This window comes from Rhinolophus hipposideros (assembly GCF_964194185.1).
Source record: "Rhinolophus hipposideros genome assembly, chromosome: 3".
In the NCBI taxonomy this organism is placed as follows: Eukaryota; Metazoa; Chordata; class Mammalia; order Chiroptera; family Rhinolophidae; genus Rhinolophus; species Rhinolophus hipposideros.
In genome coordinates, this window is record NC_138049.1 from 17,201,304 (window position 1) to 17,219,426 (window position 18,123).

General features: G+C 36.1%; 1 protein-coding gene across 3 annotated transcripts in view; it reads right to left on the reverse strand.

Moving 5' to 3' along the window:
- Positions 1 to 16,919, reverse strand: part of STXBP5 (syntaxin binding protein 5) — a 167,615-nt gene extending 150,696 nt beyond the window's left edge. For all 3 annotated transcript variants that reach the window (XM_081032575.1, XM_081032574.1, XM_081032573.1), the window contains exons 1-2: positions 16,617 to 16,919; positions 15,240 to 15,337 (exon numbers count right to left, since the gene is read on the reverse strand). In XM_081032575.1, the coding sequence (XP_080888701.1) occupies positions 15,240 to 15,337; positions 16,617 to 16,769 (251 nt within the window). In that variant the 5' untranslated portion in view covers positions 16,770 to 16,919. The remainder of the gene's footprint in view (positions 1 to 15,239; positions 15,338 to 16,616) is intronic.
- Positions 16,920 to 18,123: the final 1,204 nt, after the last annotated feature.

Genomic DNA, 18,123 nt, shown 5'->3' on the forward strand with positions numbered 1-18,123 from the left:
AAAGTAGTAGAAAGATGTAGAAAGATGCCCTAGTTCTGTCTTGATAAGGGGAAGGGTCTAGAGTGTCTCTAGTATCCAGTACATCTCTTAAAATTCCATGAATCTACATTTCCAGCCTGTTCATTCTACCTTCCAATCATGTGTTAGGTCTGTATTACAATCATAGCAATAGTTCCTCTTATTGCTTATTCTTTCTTCTGGGATTTCTACTGTATTGTCAGCAAAGTAGAATTAAAAAAATTAGTAAAAGAAGCAGGCAATGGGACCCTAGCCAGGAATAAGTTCTGAAAGTATAGCTCCCAGGCACGTTTTCACTGCTGTCACTACCACTGTATATTACACACATATTTTGACAATCCCACTTTCATGAAGAATGTGATAATATCAAGATTGGTAGATACTTAGTAATTAAGATTTTTAAAGATTATATATCTTCTCAGAGAAACTGTTCATCAGTTTCTGTCAATGAGGAAAAAGGCAAAATACTGACACTATTCCAATCTCTACAGAAGTTACATATTAAATTTCCCAACCTAGGAATGGAAAAATAGAGTAAATACATAATGGAAAACAACTAGAGAACTTTGTTGATATCCTGTGCAATTTCTGAAAATACTTTTATATCCTTCAAAGTTTAAAGATGGGAATAGGGCTAAGTGACTAATAAAGTATCTGACAGTATTATACATTTAATTATGTAACATTCTATGAATGTAACTTTCTTTGAACAGATACTCTGATGACAAACCAAGAAAAAACTTTTAAGAGTAAAGTGTTCCTTCCTGCTGCATTAAAAAAAAAACAAGCAAACTCAAGAGAGCATAATTTTAATTCACCAGAAACCCTGAGACTCTTGTCACCATTTCTTTCAGTACAGTCTTATACTTTCAGCAAACAGGGTAATACACATCTCTTTAAGTATTCTAATTAGTTTTCAAGGTGTTGCAAAGCTGAACTGACTTACGGCCTTGTGAATAAAAGGTCACTGGATGATTTTCATTTTTAATGGTGTAAGTCTTGAAGAGATTTAACCATAAGATGATTTTTTTGCAATAACAAGGTTAAAATCTAAATGGTATCATAATGTGGTCAAAGAATACTGACGTGTCACCATGCAAACTTACCCACTCATGGATCAGTGGACATCTCCATTGCTCCCACATCTTGGCTATTGCAAATAATGCTGTAATAAACATAGGGGTGCGTATGTCTTTTCAAATTAGTGGGGTGATGGCATGTAAGGCATAAAAATATCAAATCACTATACTGTACACCTGAAACTAATATAACTAATACTGTATATAAACTACACTTAAATTTTTTAAAAAAGGTAATGGGAAAAAGAAGAATACTATTGAAAGCATTGTTACAATGAATAGAGGATGAAATTTAGCATCAGACCAATTCATTTATCCCACTCAAGATAACACAAACTGTTACAAAAAACTGTAAAGTAGCAGATTACCAGGCAAAAATAGAAATATGTAAAATATCTGTCATAACTAGGGTAACGACGTGTGCTATAGTTTTATCACCTGTGAAATGCTTCGCCTGCCTCTGTCAGCTAGCTGATCATTGTGAAGATCACCTGCAAGTTTTAGACTAAACTTTTCAGCCTCATAATTAGACCAACTACAACAGGGCATTTTCTACTGCTGGTTCTCGTGTGCAGTGGTACACACACTGCTAGGAAGGGGAAACACCATAACTCAAACCTGAACTCCAGTTCTTTTCCATCTTCATGTACATTTCATACATCACAGTTTCACGGCCCTGACCCCAAATTTAATGGTAGAGCCAAGTGTCAGTTTATTTCCTCATGCTTATACCACAAATCTCAAGATGTTTTGATTACCTTAGAACAGTATCCTCTCTATAGACGCTGTATTGAACATGTTTATTATCTACCATCTGCCACACTAAGAACACTGCTACCCTGCCTGTCAAACATTTAACCAGTATTTCTCAATTCTGGTTTTACATTATTAAGTATCCATGGAGATTTAAGATAAAAAAAAAAAAAGAAAAAAGAAAAAAAAAGAAACTACAGATGTCAAGCCCCATTCCAGACTCACTGAATCAGAATATCTAGAGAAGAAATCCAAGCATATGTTTGGGCACTGTTTGTTCATTTGGTGTTTTTTTCCAGCTCCCTGAATTATTCTAACATATAGCCATAGTTGTTAAAAACAGAAAAACCTTGTGGCATAAGAATAATTAAGCATTATCTTCCATAAAATTTATGTATATATGAATGATTCATTAAATAATTTCTCAGACTTCCTTTCTTCAAATGGAATCATTAATCTCCTTAATATCTCATTATATCTTATTTTTCAAACTTCTAATAATCTGCTACTTCTATCTGAACTAGTTTCTAATCAACTTGAGAGAAATATGCTAAAAACAATAACTTAATAAGTCTTTACCAAAGTTTAATATAGGGAAGAACATTTCATTTTTATTTTATGACCTATGAGTGTATTTGCAATGCAAAGCCTCTATCAAATAACAATTATTTACACTGAGTACCCCTGTTCTATCATTTCACCTATTTGACAATCATCAATTTTAAAATCTCTTTTTCTTTCCAGAGGACTAGTCATTATATTTTATTTTTTTTAATTTGAAATTCTGTTTTTGAAGATCTTTCTGAAGATTTTTTTCACCTATAAAAATATAGACTTCAACTTTCTGGACCAGCACATAAGAAACTTGGAAGTTGTCATTCCGTTCCAACAATAAGTAAAAAGCTGAATAAACTAAAAACCAACAACTCATCTTAGATCCATAACAAGTGAGGTCACAGGACAAATCGTTGCCCACCAAAACTGCAGAGGCAGGCCAATACAGAGAATCACAATTTACCAAAACAAACCAGCCAGCAGACACCTCCACAGGAATCAGTGCCAGGGTAGGAAAATCTAAACCGTACATTGATGAGCCCCTATAGGCTTAAAACAGACAAGTCTGAGAGTTAGGAACTCCAGATGGACCCAGTAATGGGGGAAGAGGTCCCCCACACTTACGTGAGTTTTATCTCCAGGTTCTCAGTGAACAGCTGGGAAAAATTCCCTCCTGCTTCCATCAAAGGGAAGGGAAAAGGAACCATTTTTAAATACACTGGATCAATGCCTGCTTAACACGGACTGCCCTCTAGAGAAACCAACCAAAGCCTAAATTGCTGGTGGTTTATCAGAGCCTAACTGACCTGGGGGAAAGGAAATACTCACTTCCAACCCACTCTAGCACAGGCTCGTGAAAAGAATAAGACCTAATCACAAAACTTCAGAATGCTTCCCCTCCCCCCAAACCTTAACACCAAAAATTAATCTGGACACAGACCTTACACCCTTGAAAAAAATTCAATCAAAATTGATTCATAGAACTAAATTTAAAACACAAATCTACAGAACTACTAGAAGATAGCAGAAGAAAATCTAGATGACCTTGTGTATGGCAATGACTTTTAAAACACCAAAGGCACTCCATCCATGAAAGAAATAATTTATAAGCTGGACTTCATTCAAGTTAAAAACTTCTGCTCTGCAAAACACAATGTCAAGAGAACACAAGCCACAGACTTTGAGAAAATATTTGCAAAAGACACACCTAATAAACAAATGCTATCCAAAATGTATTCGTACAAAGAACTCTTAATACTGAATAAGAAAACGAGCAACCCAGTTAAAGAAATGGGTCACAGACTTTAACAGACACCTCACCAAAGAAGCTGTACAGATGTCAAATACGCACATGAAGACATGCTCTACATCCTATGGCACTGGGAAAACATAAATTAAAACAAGGAGATACCAGTACAAACCTATTAGAAGAGTCAAAATCCAGAACACTGGCAACACCAAATGCTCATGAATCTGTGGGGCAACAGAAACTCCTATTCATTGCGGGTGGGAATGCAAAATGATACGGTTACTCTAGCAGACAGTTCAGCAGTTTCTTACAAAACTAAACATACTCTCACCATATGAGCTAGTAATCACACTCCTTGTATTTACCCAAAGGAGATGAAAACTCGTATCTACACAGGAACATACGTGTGGATGGTTACAGCCGCATGTTTCATAATTGTCAAAACTTGGAAGCAACTCAGATGTCCTTCAGCAGGTGAGTGGATAAAAAACTGTAGGTAGTACATCCAAACAATGGGATATTATTTAGCACTAAAAAGAAATGTGCTATCAGCCATGAAAAAACAGAGGAAACTTAAATACATGTAAGTGAAAGAAACCAATCTGGAAAGGCTATATCCTATTATCATTCCAACTATATTACACGGTAGAAAAGACAAAATTATAGAGACAGTAAAAAGATCACTGGTTACTACCAGTTAGGAAGGAGAAACAAATAAACAGGTGGAACACAGAGGTTATTTTAATAGCAGCGAAAGTATTCTGTATGATACTACTACAATGGTGGATACACGTCATTATACATTTGTCAAAATCCACAGAATGTACACCAATAGTGAGCCCTAATGTAAACTATGGGATTTAAATGCTTATGATGGGCACTGTAGGTTCATCAATTATAACAAATGTACCATTCTGGTGGGGATGGTGATGAGGGGGCATGCTGTGCCAAATGGGGACAGAGGTACAAAGGAAATTTCTGTAGCTTCCACTCAATTTTCCTATGAACCCAAAACTGCTCTAAAAAATAAAGTCCATTAAAAACTAATATATTAAGAAATAAAGTTAGCCACATCCTCATGATTATAAGGGTGGACATATTTAATTTTTACTGCTGACTCACAATTCTAACATTCTGCTAGTTTGCTATTTAAGCAAAACTACAACTTGCACTTTTTCTGCAATAAAAATTTAACAAAATGTTAAAATTAACTCTGAAGAATGCATAGGTCAACATTTAATACTTTCTCAACACAACTGTAATATTTTACAATAAATGTTCAATGGTATTTAAAAAATTATGACAGTCAACTGCTTTCTTTTCATGTCAATGAAAAGAACATCAAAACAAAAAAACTGCAGCATTTACACTAATATATAATATTAACTGGGTTGAAATAAGCTTGTAGTTACTTCCACTATTATTTTGAATAAGAATTTTTTATTATTTATAAACAAATTAGAGTGACTGAAAAATATCCATTATTATTTACTGTTTTGAAGTTAGGACTGTCTCTAAAGGGATCAAAATGAATTATATTTATTATCGCAGGCATTTCTTTAGATTGGCTTTTGATATATAAATATACTTTCAAATGAACCAGCTGCTCAGCTACTATGAAATATAGTCATAAATAACAGTGGTCTGGGTTAAAGATACAAGACGAAACATACATTCTCACGTGTCACGAAAAAATAATTTTTTATCCTAGGATCCCTACTCAGATGCTTAATGGCTAAGCTCTTCACTCAAGTATGAAAAAGTGAATTTTAAAAGAAAAATACAACGCTTCATGAAAAATATAGTACAAAGATAGAATATTTGCAAAAATTTGTTTCAACACTTTTTCTCCATTTCAAAAAATAAAAAGGAAAAGTACGCAAAAGGAAAGCAATTTAGCAGAAAGTACTGCAATAGCTGATGCCACTAGATTTATAGTCACGTTTCACAGAGTACTGCTGTGAAAAATCAGGGGTACTGCTATTACAAGAAAAGATTATGTACTTTCAAGACAGGGTAGGATTAATCACTCTTCAACAGGCAACCTCACCAGGAAAAGCATCAAAGTTCTAGACAGCACTTACTGAAAGGAAAACACGAGCAAAAACTATTATAAAAATATCTCAAATTTAAAAAACAAAACCTTATTTAACAATAACTACAATATAATTTGAGACTATATATTTTGCAAATAACGTGTTAAGCAAACCTTAGTTGTCAAGATGATTATGAAAACAAAATATCACCTATTTTTAGTTAAAAATCTTTACATTACTTTCCATTTAAAGGGAATCTAAGTTATTGGTAAATCAATGCTTATTTTTAGATCATAACAATAAACATAAAGAGACATGCTCAGCGTGTCACCTTTCATTTATTTGTCTTATATAACAACTTCCAAAAGGATTAACTCCAGTTAGCGAAATGGAATCAAGCAGAAATTAGCCTGATTTACTGAATACAATTATATCCATATTTACTGCTACTGGAAAATGATGCAATGAGTAACTATAAATTGTTTTCAAATAGTGGATATAATTTCAGTTTGCAATTAAACTGCCATGTACATTCTTTCCAAAAGGTGGCATGCAATATATCTGACCCTAAAGAAGGTAACCATGCACCCGAATTTGCTTGTAGGAGCTTTATGAGTGGATTATTATTATTATATTATTATTTTTTTATTTCAGGTTGTTTTATTCCACAAATAAAAATGATTTTTATCACCATTTGCAGACATCTAAGAAATCATAATATTTGTAGTAAAATGCTTACTTTTAAAAAGGGAATGCTTCTGACTGTATCAACATATCTCTATGTAATAGTAATAAAATATTGGGGGAAGCTACAAATATAAATATATTTTTAATTAAAATTAGGATGTAAAGGTCTCAAACAAGCTGAATATTTCAATAGAATTGATAACTGAACTGTCCCCAAAGAATACTTAGTTAAGCAACTTTATTATCTTTACAATTCACCAGAAAAATTCCTTTCACAGGATCGAAAAATTCCTATGAAAATAACAACTTAGTACAGTGGTACTGTGTATCAAGAATTACTGATTCTTTCTTAAAATATTCTATTTATCACTAAATGTTAAACTGTTATGTAAGTGTAATTTATGGAATAACTATAAAAATATCAGTAGTAATTACTTTCTGAGTATTCCTTCCCACACACAATTGAAAAACTAGGCAGGCTGAGAAACTACAGCAGGGATTGGCAAACTTTTGTTTGTGGGCCAAATCCAGCCCACTGCCTGATTTTATAAATAAAGTTTTGTTGAAACATCTACATGTCTTTCTTCACAAAAGCAGTCAATGGCTACCTTTGTGGTACATTGGCATAGTTGTGTCAGAACATAAAGCCAAAATGTTTACTATCTGGCCCTTTACAAAAAAAGTTGCTGCCCACTAAAGATTTAGATCATTACCTTAAATGTATGCTAACACTCACCCTTCTATATGATCTTTAGTAGAGAGCATACTGAGTTGATCATTTAAGAATCTGTATGCTCCTTCGGTTTTTATTTTCTAATTGTATACTGACTATAGTCCAATTTATGGCTCTTGGTAAGGTAGAGAGTACTGGATGATTCTGATTTGCACTGCTATGGACCCTACTGCATCTTCTCATATGCTGTAATGTTTGTTGTATACTGATAGTTTATCTTAAAATACCAATCAATATTATAGTTACAATTTCTAAAAGGTTTAATTTTCCACATTTAATGTCTACATGATATTACTTATAAAGAATGGTAATGTAGAAATGCAGATTTTTAAATGCTGAACTAGGAAAAGATAGCTATGTGGGTAGAAGTGGGGATGGAATTAAAATAAAAATGCATCAAAGACAAAGGCACTGGGCTTTAAAGATTAAGAATTATTTTAACAGGGAAAAAAGTATTCTACACGGAAGGAATTGCTAAACACATGGCCAAGTAGTGAGAAGTAAACTGTGTCAACAAGTCTTTGCCCTACCTCCTGCCTCAGTCTACCTCCCATCCGCAGCCCCAAAACAAAAAGAAATTTTAAAAAAGTTACAAAGTGAAGAGCTAGTGTCCAAAATTTCTTTAAAATGAAACACAAGAAAATGAGAGGTTAAAGCAATTGAGATTGCTAATCTGAAAATAGATGACTGCTAGGTATTAAAATTCTGCAAAAATGTTAAAATAATATTGATACATGGAAAGTCACTAACTTTCTTCTTTATTGCTGCAAATAAATATTTAAAATGGGGTCAAATTAACATACAAGTAATTATACAGAGGCCTGAACATCTTTATAGAAAGAAGTCTGAGTAAATAAATTGGAAGGTACTTACTATTTCTTCTACTTAGAATGATTTACTTCACATGTGATTAAGGGAAGAGAGATGTATCAAGTACCTTTTAATAGTCTTTATGATTATAGTTTTATAAACTCTTTATTTCATAAAAATCAAGTCAACAATCACTTTGCTTTGCTTCCAAAGAAGTTTTGAAGTACCAGATTATGTTTAAAACCTATTTTAATAAAAGGTAGAACACAGAAAATGCTCTTTTCTCTTTATCATTGTGTTATATTCTTAAACAGATGTACATCTGTTTAGGTCAAACCAAAAACATTTCATTAATCTCCAACCCTAAAAATACTGAGTATACCTTCTCATGATACGCCACATCAGGACAGGAAATTCTCATGTAAACATTACAAAACAAATCAATACTGACACTCTGATTACTAATTCTCTTCTTGTAAATAACATGTCACTTCCAAATCTTGAGGTTAAGCTTTGGTTGTCTTTATCTTTTATTTAGTGATTACTCTTACAGTCCAATTATTTACATGTACATTAGTAGTTATTACTATTCCAAGTTACTATACAATTACCAAATTTAGCAATCAAATTACATACCAGCAATTCAAGGAAGACAGTCTCTATACTAAATCTCTTACATAAAAATTAGTAAAATCATGTGATTAGGAACCCCGTATTGTTTTTAAGTAATTTTATTTTAAATTAACATCCTGACCATTAATCCCCAAGAAAGGAAAGTAAACTTCATAGTATTTTAAAATGTCTTAAGTTTCCTGTCATAATGAGACCTCACCTATTATATAGTAGTACCCCCTGATCCATGGCTTCATTTAGCGCAGTTTCAATTACCCATGGTGAATTGTGCTCTGACAATATTAAATGGAAAATTCTAGAAATAATTCATAAATTTTAAATAGTGCACTATTCTGAGGTGCATGATAAAATCTGGTACCTAATGCTAGGTCACATGCCTACATCACTCTCCTCACTTCATCCCATCATGTAGGCACTGTAGCATCACACATCATCACAAGAAGGGTGAGTACAGTACAATCAGATATTTTGAGAGCGACCACATTCACATATCTTACATTAAAGCATATTTTTATAATTATTCTATTTTATTATTAGTTATTAGTGTTAATCTCTTACTGCATCTAATTTATAAATTAAACATTATCAAAGGTATGTATGGATAGGAAAAAACATAGTATATACAAGGTCTGCGGTTTCAGGCATCCACTGGGAGTCTTGGAACGTATTCCCCAGAGATAAGGGTGGACTACTGTACTAAGAAAATACAACAACCCACCACCTTAGTACTCAATGTGAGCTGTTTCAATAACGGAAAAGGTGTTTTTCACATGCTTTCTCCTGTTCCCTTTTGTAAACAAAGGTTTATATTTGTGCATCTACTGATTTGGATTATGAATGCAGTCAAGGAATACAGAGTAGAGGGACCCACAGTGGGAAGGAGACCAATAACTGTTTCACCGAAAATAAGACCTAGCCAGACCCATCAGCTCTAATGAGTCTTTTGGAGCAAAAATTAATATAAAACATAGCCTATATTATATTATATTATTATATTATATTATATTACATTATATTATATATTATAGAAGACCGGGTCTTATAGTAAAATAAGACCGGGTCTTATATTAATTTTTGCTCCAAAAGACACATTAGAGCTGATTGTCCAGCTAGGTCTTATTTTGGGGGAAACATGGTACTTCATCCTCTTTAATAAGTACTCAGAACAACCAATCAGAAGACCACTGTAGACAGAGATGTTCCAAGTATTCCCAAGTCCTTCACAAAGAAAGAAATCCTAAGATCTTAGAGCTGGAAGAACTCTTGGAAATCACTCATCCCAATTTCCTCGTTTTACAACTAATGCCCAGAGATTTTAGTTGGCTTATCCAAGATTAGTCTAAATACTAATTATTTGCTGAAACGAATGAAGGACCTAAAAATTAAAACCACAGAAAAAGTTCCTATTAGTAATAATACTATATATTAAATATTCACCAAAACAGCCCCTACATGGTCTTAAAAACTATACACACACATTATTGCATTTAATCCTGACGCTAACTTCATGAGCTAGGTAGGCTTATTATTCCTTTTTAAGGAATAATGATGAAGAACTTGGGCTAAGTGCAGTGGTTGTCAACCAGGAGCTCCTGGAAGACTTTGGGGAATTGGGGTCACCACACTGACAGCAGAGGCAACCATGACATTTAGCAGGTGGGAGCCAGTGACATTAAATAGCCTTCAGTGTGCTGGACAAACCCACAGAATTATCCAGCCCAAAATGCTATCATTATTGAGAGATGCTGACTGAGGATAAACGGACACAGCCAAGCAGCTAACAGTGACTTTAAAGTAGTTCAATTCAGTAACAAAATCCAGGAAATAACCAATGACCACTCAAAAGGAAATCAAGTGTAAAAGCGGATCAAACTCTTATGCTAGTCTAAGTATTCTAGACTACCTTCTCAAATGGCAATACGACAAAAGTAAAAGATGACATAATTCCAAACCCAAAATTACCCTGCCACTTTTTTACCAAGTTTTCCATTCCTGTCTTGTAATTGCCTCAGTGCAATATTTGCAAAACTATTGTCTTTAGTTACTCCTTCTAAGATGTTATACAAGAGTCATCAAGTTCTTCTCCTAGTCCCATTCTACTTCTATACCCCTCCATTCTTCTCCTATACCAGTTTTAGACACACTTTACTACCTACATGGATTAATACTTACATTTGAAGTTTCACTGTTCTTTTCATCCATGATACCAATGCCCCATTAATCATCCTAAAATCATAGTCTCTTCCTGTCAGCATCTCCTTATATAACTACAATGATTCCTCACTGAACAATATCCCAAATAATGCAGACCAACATTCTTGGTTCTCTACCACCTGGGTCCTTATTTCTCCACCCAACTCTATTAGCATCACTATTCCTAGGAGTCTCTTTAGTATTACTCTGAATTACCATGACGATTCCCTTTTCTCTACTTTTGCCCACATTGTTGGCCTAGAATAATTTGCCCACCTCTTCTCTGCCGTTCAGAATCCTTATCTACTAATGTGTAGAAATGTCATCAAATGCAATGAATTTACCTGTAATCTGTGCAATGTCAGTAGACCCCTAAATACTTCTTTAATTTCAATTATGTTTATCTAGTTCTAGTTCTGTAGGTAGGACTGGACATTTTTTGAAGGTAAAAATCATATTTTCATTTCTTTTGAATACTCACATAGAACAAGATAGTATAGCTACTCGGAATCACAGAATTGTTTCTTGAGAGAAATCATCTAATACAGCACTTTCATTTTAAAAGAAAAAAACTGACTCGAGGACACATAATTCGTTAGTGGCAAGACAAGAACCAGAATTCAGGCCACAATTTATAATCTAATATTAACACTTACTAAATGCTTGTTAAATGAACTCCAAGGTACAAAATTGCTTTGTAAGCCTGCATGCAGCAACATTACACCACACTTTAAAAGATAGTCTGTGCCTTATCAAAATAGAGATTGACTACTACAATGTATTTTCTACAGGTCAAGAAGACAATAAATCAGGTTCTTTGATAATAATTTTGATAATTATAAAAAATTAATAATTTTTTACAGAAATTCAGTAAATTTGAAATTCTATTTTTCTGCTTAGTCCTTGAACAAGTCACACATAAAATGACCTCGTTGTGTTTAGACATAAATACGTTTAAAAGATGATCAGGGTAAGCCCCTGGTTACAAGAGTAGGAAGCAATTCGAATTATACTAGTGAACCAGAATTCTAGATAAGGACAACGGCAGCATTACTAGAAATGCCTTCATTCTTCAGTTAAAACTCTCCCCCGCTTACTTATCCATATGGGAATAACTAGAATATTTATCCCAATAGTTTTCTTAAATTAAAAACAAAAGATTTAAATTATAGTTGACATACAGTGTTATATTAGTTTGAGGTGCACAACATAGTGATTAGACATTTATATTACTTACAAAGTGATCACCTGATAAATCTAGTACCAACCTGACCCCATATATAGTTATTACAATATTATTGACAATATTACCTATTACCCCAATAGTTTTGATCTCTAGATTAGTCATGAGAATCAAACTGAAACTACTTCTACATGGCAAAAAGAGAATAATTAAATCACATCGCTACTATATGACTGTTATATAAAATATGCTTTCCTACTTATCAATAAGTACATTCCAATCTCATATTCTCTCCAGAAGCCAAGAAGGTTGAACATAAAACATGTTTATAATGATATCATCAGTCATATGCTATATATAATATTAATGCAGCAAATGCATTAAAATTATCTTGTCTCATTATTAGATATTACTTAAGGATTCAGAATTTCACCAATTAGTATCTACAAATAAGAGCTATCAGATGTAACTCTTCATCTAGTTTTCTTTTTTTTTTTTAACCTCAGAGTAGATTAATATAATTTAGTCTTCCAACATTTAGGAAGACCTTCTATTATTCAAGTCAGATATGCATTTCAAATTTCAATTGCCCAATTCTACTTTTGAATACATCTCCTACTTTCTGCTCCACAATTAAAAGAAAGAAAAGACTTTATCTAGAAGTATATTTCTGCTTTAAAGGAACCTTTTAGGACAAATGTACTATAGGCTACCAGAGTATAACATGAGAAGAAAATTTTTAAAAAGGACTAAAACAAAACAATTGCAATAATGAAACATCTAAAATAGCAAGGGCAACAGAACTGACTTGGAATACAGTCTGCATGTTATATCAATATGGAACTGTAAAATTAGAAACTGTAATTTTAGTTGTCCAGCTTTGAAAATAAAGAACAGAAAAACATTCATCTTACATCACATATGTGGAAATTTGATAAAAATAAAAAGGTCTTAGGCACTTTCTATAAATCAAAGCCATAATAATGAAAGCTCACAAGCTGATCTGCTCCTTAAACCTAACAGTAGGAATGACTAAGTGGTATTACTGGTAGGTAAACCAATTCATCACTCTGGAATGTTCATATAAATCTCAAAAAAAGGAAAAGTAGAAATATATTTGGTAAATAGTTTTCCTGACTTCATTCTAAACACAGTAAGACAGGTCCTAAAAAACAAAACAAAAAATACAGTATAACTGCAAACTATAGTTACAGATTTACTTACATTCATATAGTATTTAACTATTAAATATGTATAAGCAAAAATCATATACATGTGAAAATTTTGGACACTTGATCCTTGCTTTTATTTGGCAAGTAGCATCAGGCTTAACATTTTTACTCCTCCCTTTATGTCAACTTGCTAATTGCTCAAATACATTAAGGGCAAAAGTCTTGTCTAAGAAAAATATTTGTTTTTTCATAAAGTCAGGCTTGCTAGTGGTACTTACTTATAATTACATTAAATTATAAAAGAGGCAGATTGACTATCAAAATAAAAATAAAAGTTACTTACCATAAGAAAATTGAGACTACATTGGGAAAATAGTAAAAATTCAACCTATTTAAAAAAAAAAATCAAAATAATCTAAAAATAACTGATTGATTAACTTCTTTTTTCTTTTAGTCTAGTGATGAATTCTTTTGTTGGGAACAACAACAAATCTGCTTTCAGTTCCAAACAGTCCATCTAGACCTAACAATACATACTATTCATTGGTCACTACAGAGTTTTACTGAACACTTAAGTACCCACACTGACAGAAATTAACTTTATTCCTATCTTCACAAGATTAAAATAGGAACCCTAAACTAGAAGGTATTGATCATTAGGTTTAGGAATAAAAATATCTAAACAATTGCAGCCAAAAATATTCTATTCTCAACTATCCAGTTATTTGGGCAAGAGCCGTTTAGACAAACAATTTAGAAATTCACAGACCCAGATCTAGGCTGGTCAGTTTTTACCATTTTAACAGGTATGAGTGCACTACTGTTATTTACTATTGAATGATAGACTTCACCTAGAAACATAGTTCAATGGCCCATCTGAAAAAACTTTTATGATCATTTTGAAGCTTGCACACTAGTATCAACTGAAATGAGGCATATCTTGATACTATATATAGTCCTTCTTTGAATGAAGATTTTTAAAGAGCATAAGGAAAAATTTTGGAAGGCACATGTTTAACTCAAATGCAGGTTCCCCTCAGATAGAAGCCAGATAAATATAAAATGTGAGGGTTAAAATTCCCACCTGCTCCGTTTTATATTTATTTATTTTTTACAATAGTTATGTCTATTATGATCATCTAGTCATTTTTTTTCTATTTATTATGAACACATTACTTCAATAATACAGGAAGCAGATATCCTACAGATAACGAAATAAAGCATTTTATTTTAAAAACCTTACGTTTAAGTTTAAAATTAAGGGTTTAGGTTAAGATGATTAAATGTCATAGTAAAAACAAACACAATTTTAAGTTAAATAGTTTAAAAGAGTAAATGAGAAGTATTCTGCATTGTTCGCACTAAAAAAAATTATCTTGAAGACTGAGTAGGTATTTGAAAAATATGCTATGACAAAACTTCTATACTTCATGCATAACCAGGAATAATTCTCTACTAATATTTCGGAGTACAGCTAACCTAACCGTTTTTAAATGTACATAACAAACGCAGACTACAAAAGGGAAAACATCAAGAAGAGTACACTTATCCACTTACATTATGCTAAGAAAATGCTCTAAAACTTCTACAAATAGCAACCTTTCATAACTACTTATATAAAATTAAGACACTTGTCTTCTAATGATTTTTCTAGCCGGACAAGTCAGACACAGCCAAATTCAAATTCAACCTCTAATTCATTAGAATAATAAACAGGTCATATGTTCAACATTAATCATGCACAGTATTTTTTAATAGCAATTAAAATGTGCCCTATGCAACTGTCTTTAAACCTCATCCTTGATATATTCCACGCAATAGACTACTAGTATAAGCAGATATATTTCCCTAAGAAACTTCTAGCTCCTTGCAAACATTAGTTATTACATACAGCAAAACTTTACAACTCTATGTGGATACATGTTTAGCTACTATAAACTGAGATCTGAGAAACATCACAGCCATATATAACATGAACATATGTATACTCAAGACAAAAGCCAACACCACATGATTTCACATATCTATCGGGTCATCCATTTTTTTTGGAATTAAAACAAGAGCAACTAATCAGCAACACAGGACTAAGGAAATACAGTCAAAGGTTAAAAAAAATAATTAATTAAATGAAAGGATACAGCCGTAAAGCACCAGTCTGAGTTCCCACTGCCAGGATCTTCTGCACAGGATCAAAGGCCAGGGCTGAGGGTTGGTAAGGAAATCCATGGCGAACAGTCTAGGGATGGGCAAGTGACATCACACCAACCAAGGCAGCAAGCGAAATTTAAAAACAGAAAAGTCAATAAAGGCATTAGCATCTGGAACCAATTATAACTGATGCAAAACACATATACATGTACTTACTGCCTAAAAACAAACAAACAAACAACAAAACTATGAAATCTACATTATTAACAGAACTTAGTCACATAGAACCTAAAACAAAACAAAACAAAACCTATCCCACTGTTACACTTTAAATTCAGCTTTTCCATAAGACTGGCATTCTATAAAACAAAATTCCTTATCAATATTCTAGCTAGACCAGCATGTCTAAGAATAAATGACTATGTTCACAGTGGTCAAAAATTCTGTAAATTCACTTAAAAATGCAATTCATGCTTTATTTCAAGTGTGATAACTTCCATTACTTTATTTGGATGCTAATGCAAGCACGTCTAAGGACATGCTGTCATATAAACTAGTCAAGGATTCGGCAAAGCAATTCTCAAACATCTATCGCAATATTTTGCAATTGTAACAGATTGAGTGCAGCATATATTTTTGCATTTTGCTTTCAAATCCTTAATGAGCTTAGGGCATTAGGACAACAAAGTGTACGTACACACTTTTCAGTAACTCTAACCTGTGAACGCACGGTATGTATGAGGCAGGTCGTTTTTAATAACCAAGACAAGTTTGCATTTCTCATTGAGCAGCTGGTGAATTAATTCGCTGCATCATTCTTTCTGAATTACAGACCGCTATGGCAATTGTCACGCCATTAATAGGCAAAAAAAAAAAATCACAGGACTAACTTTTTTAAGCAAACATAATAAGAGGACCCTGTGATTTCATATTTCAAGCCTCCGACCACATCCTAAGGAAAAGGGGATGAGCCAAGAGCTAGTTGAACAGGTCTGGCTTTTTTGATAAACAATATTCATTAGACACTTTCCCAGGGAAACTTCCAAGTTGGTGAATTACATTAAAACGCGTTCCTATAAAAGCTGTGAAGATTATTAAGCAGACGAATTAAAGAGCAGTGTAATACGTTGGAAGCAACCCGGAAGGCTAGCTGCATGCGAAGGGGAGGGAAAAAGAAAATCAACGAAAAGGAGTAAGATGATGTCAATCTCCAAAATAACCCACCAAGCAATGTTTGCTAGAGGAGGAGCGAGCCCTTTAGTCGCGGGATGCTCATCACTGGCGCGCTCTCCCCTCGTACGCCCCCGCCAAGCCCGAGCTGCCCCCTGCAATGACCCCCGTTTTCGCGGGCTGCGCGCTCCGCTCACCTTGCAGAGCTGGAAGTGCTCGGACTGGAGCGTCTCCTGGATCTCCGACTCCCGGTTCCCACACGGGTGCTGCTGCGGCGGCTGCTGCTGCGAGGCCGAGGACGAGCCCGCGGTCAGGCCGTCCAGCACCTTCCTGATGTTGAATTTCCTCATGGTCTCGGCGGGGCTCCCCCGCAGCCCGGGAGGGGCGGCAGGCGGCGTCCCCGGGCGGGGGGAACGAGCCCGGGCCGAGGGCAGCGTCCACCGAGGAGCGGGAGCGAGTGGGAGGATGAGGGCAAGGAGGCGGCCGGGGAGAAGCAGAAGATAATCCACACAGGAAACACTGCGACGACGGGAGAGCGGCGGCCACCGGCAGCTCGGGCGGGGACCCCTCTTCCTCCGAGGCCGCCGCCGCCGCCTCGCTCCGCGGCCCGGCGGCACAGCAGTGGCGGCGGCGCTCCGAGCCCGCTCTGCCCAGCCTCACCTGGCCGCGGGCTGACTGTGCGCCGCGCCGCCGCCCCGGCTCGCCCCCGCTGCCGCCGCGGACATGGCCCGCGGCCCCGCCGCTCCTCGCCCGCCCCGGCCCCGCAGTCCCCCGGCGCTTCCTCCCGCTCCTCTTCTCCGGGGTCGCGGGCTCTCCGTCCGCCGCCGCCGCTCGGCTTCTCCGCCGCTCAGCGCCGCTGCCCGGCCGGCATCGCACGCAGGGCGCCCGGGGTGGGTCCCCGCGCTCTCCGCCTCGCTCGTCAGCCGGTGGGTCGGCCCGCCCTCGCTTCTTCAGAGGCCCCGCTGCCTTCCCGAGGCGCCGGCGCCGCCCGCGGTCCCGCCCGGCCGCTCCCTCTCTCCTGACGGCGCCTCGGCACACGGCACCAACGCCCGCCCGGAGCAGCAGCGACAGCCGCGGTTACAGCGCCGGCCGCGGCGGTGGCGGCATCTGGGCCTCCGCGGAGCGGGGCTGCTGAGCATGCGCACGCGCACCGCACCCCCCTCCTTCGCCCGAGTGGAGCTGGGTTTTAAATTATCTCCTGCGAAAATCCCAGACCATGGCTAAATCTCTCCCACCCCAATCACCCTACTAGAGCGTGCAGCTGCTTCTCGTGCAGCTGGGATAGTAAAAAATGTTGACGACCGACAAGCAGCAGGAAACCTTTCAAATTCGGTCTTTACAGCGGGGGGTTATTTCCTACCCTTTAATGAGGAACACATTCCCGCCTGCTGGCTGCGATATTATTGTTGTTGCTTTATTGGTGTGCTTTGTTTTTGATAGATTTGGATTTGGATTTTTGAAAAAAGCGTCTAGACAACGAGTATGCCTGTGGCAAGAGGATAGCAGACCTAGAAAGGTACTGGGTGAAATGAGATGAACTTAGAGGGGGGGAAAATGAATTCATTCCTGCAACTGTTGGTACGTAGGACTGAAGCGTGGCCATGGCAGGCAGGTGCTAGAATTGAATAGGCAGCCAAAGGGGAACCGCTTCAGGGCTGGGTGTCTGCCCCGACTAGTGACACGCCACTCCTGGATTCAGTCTGC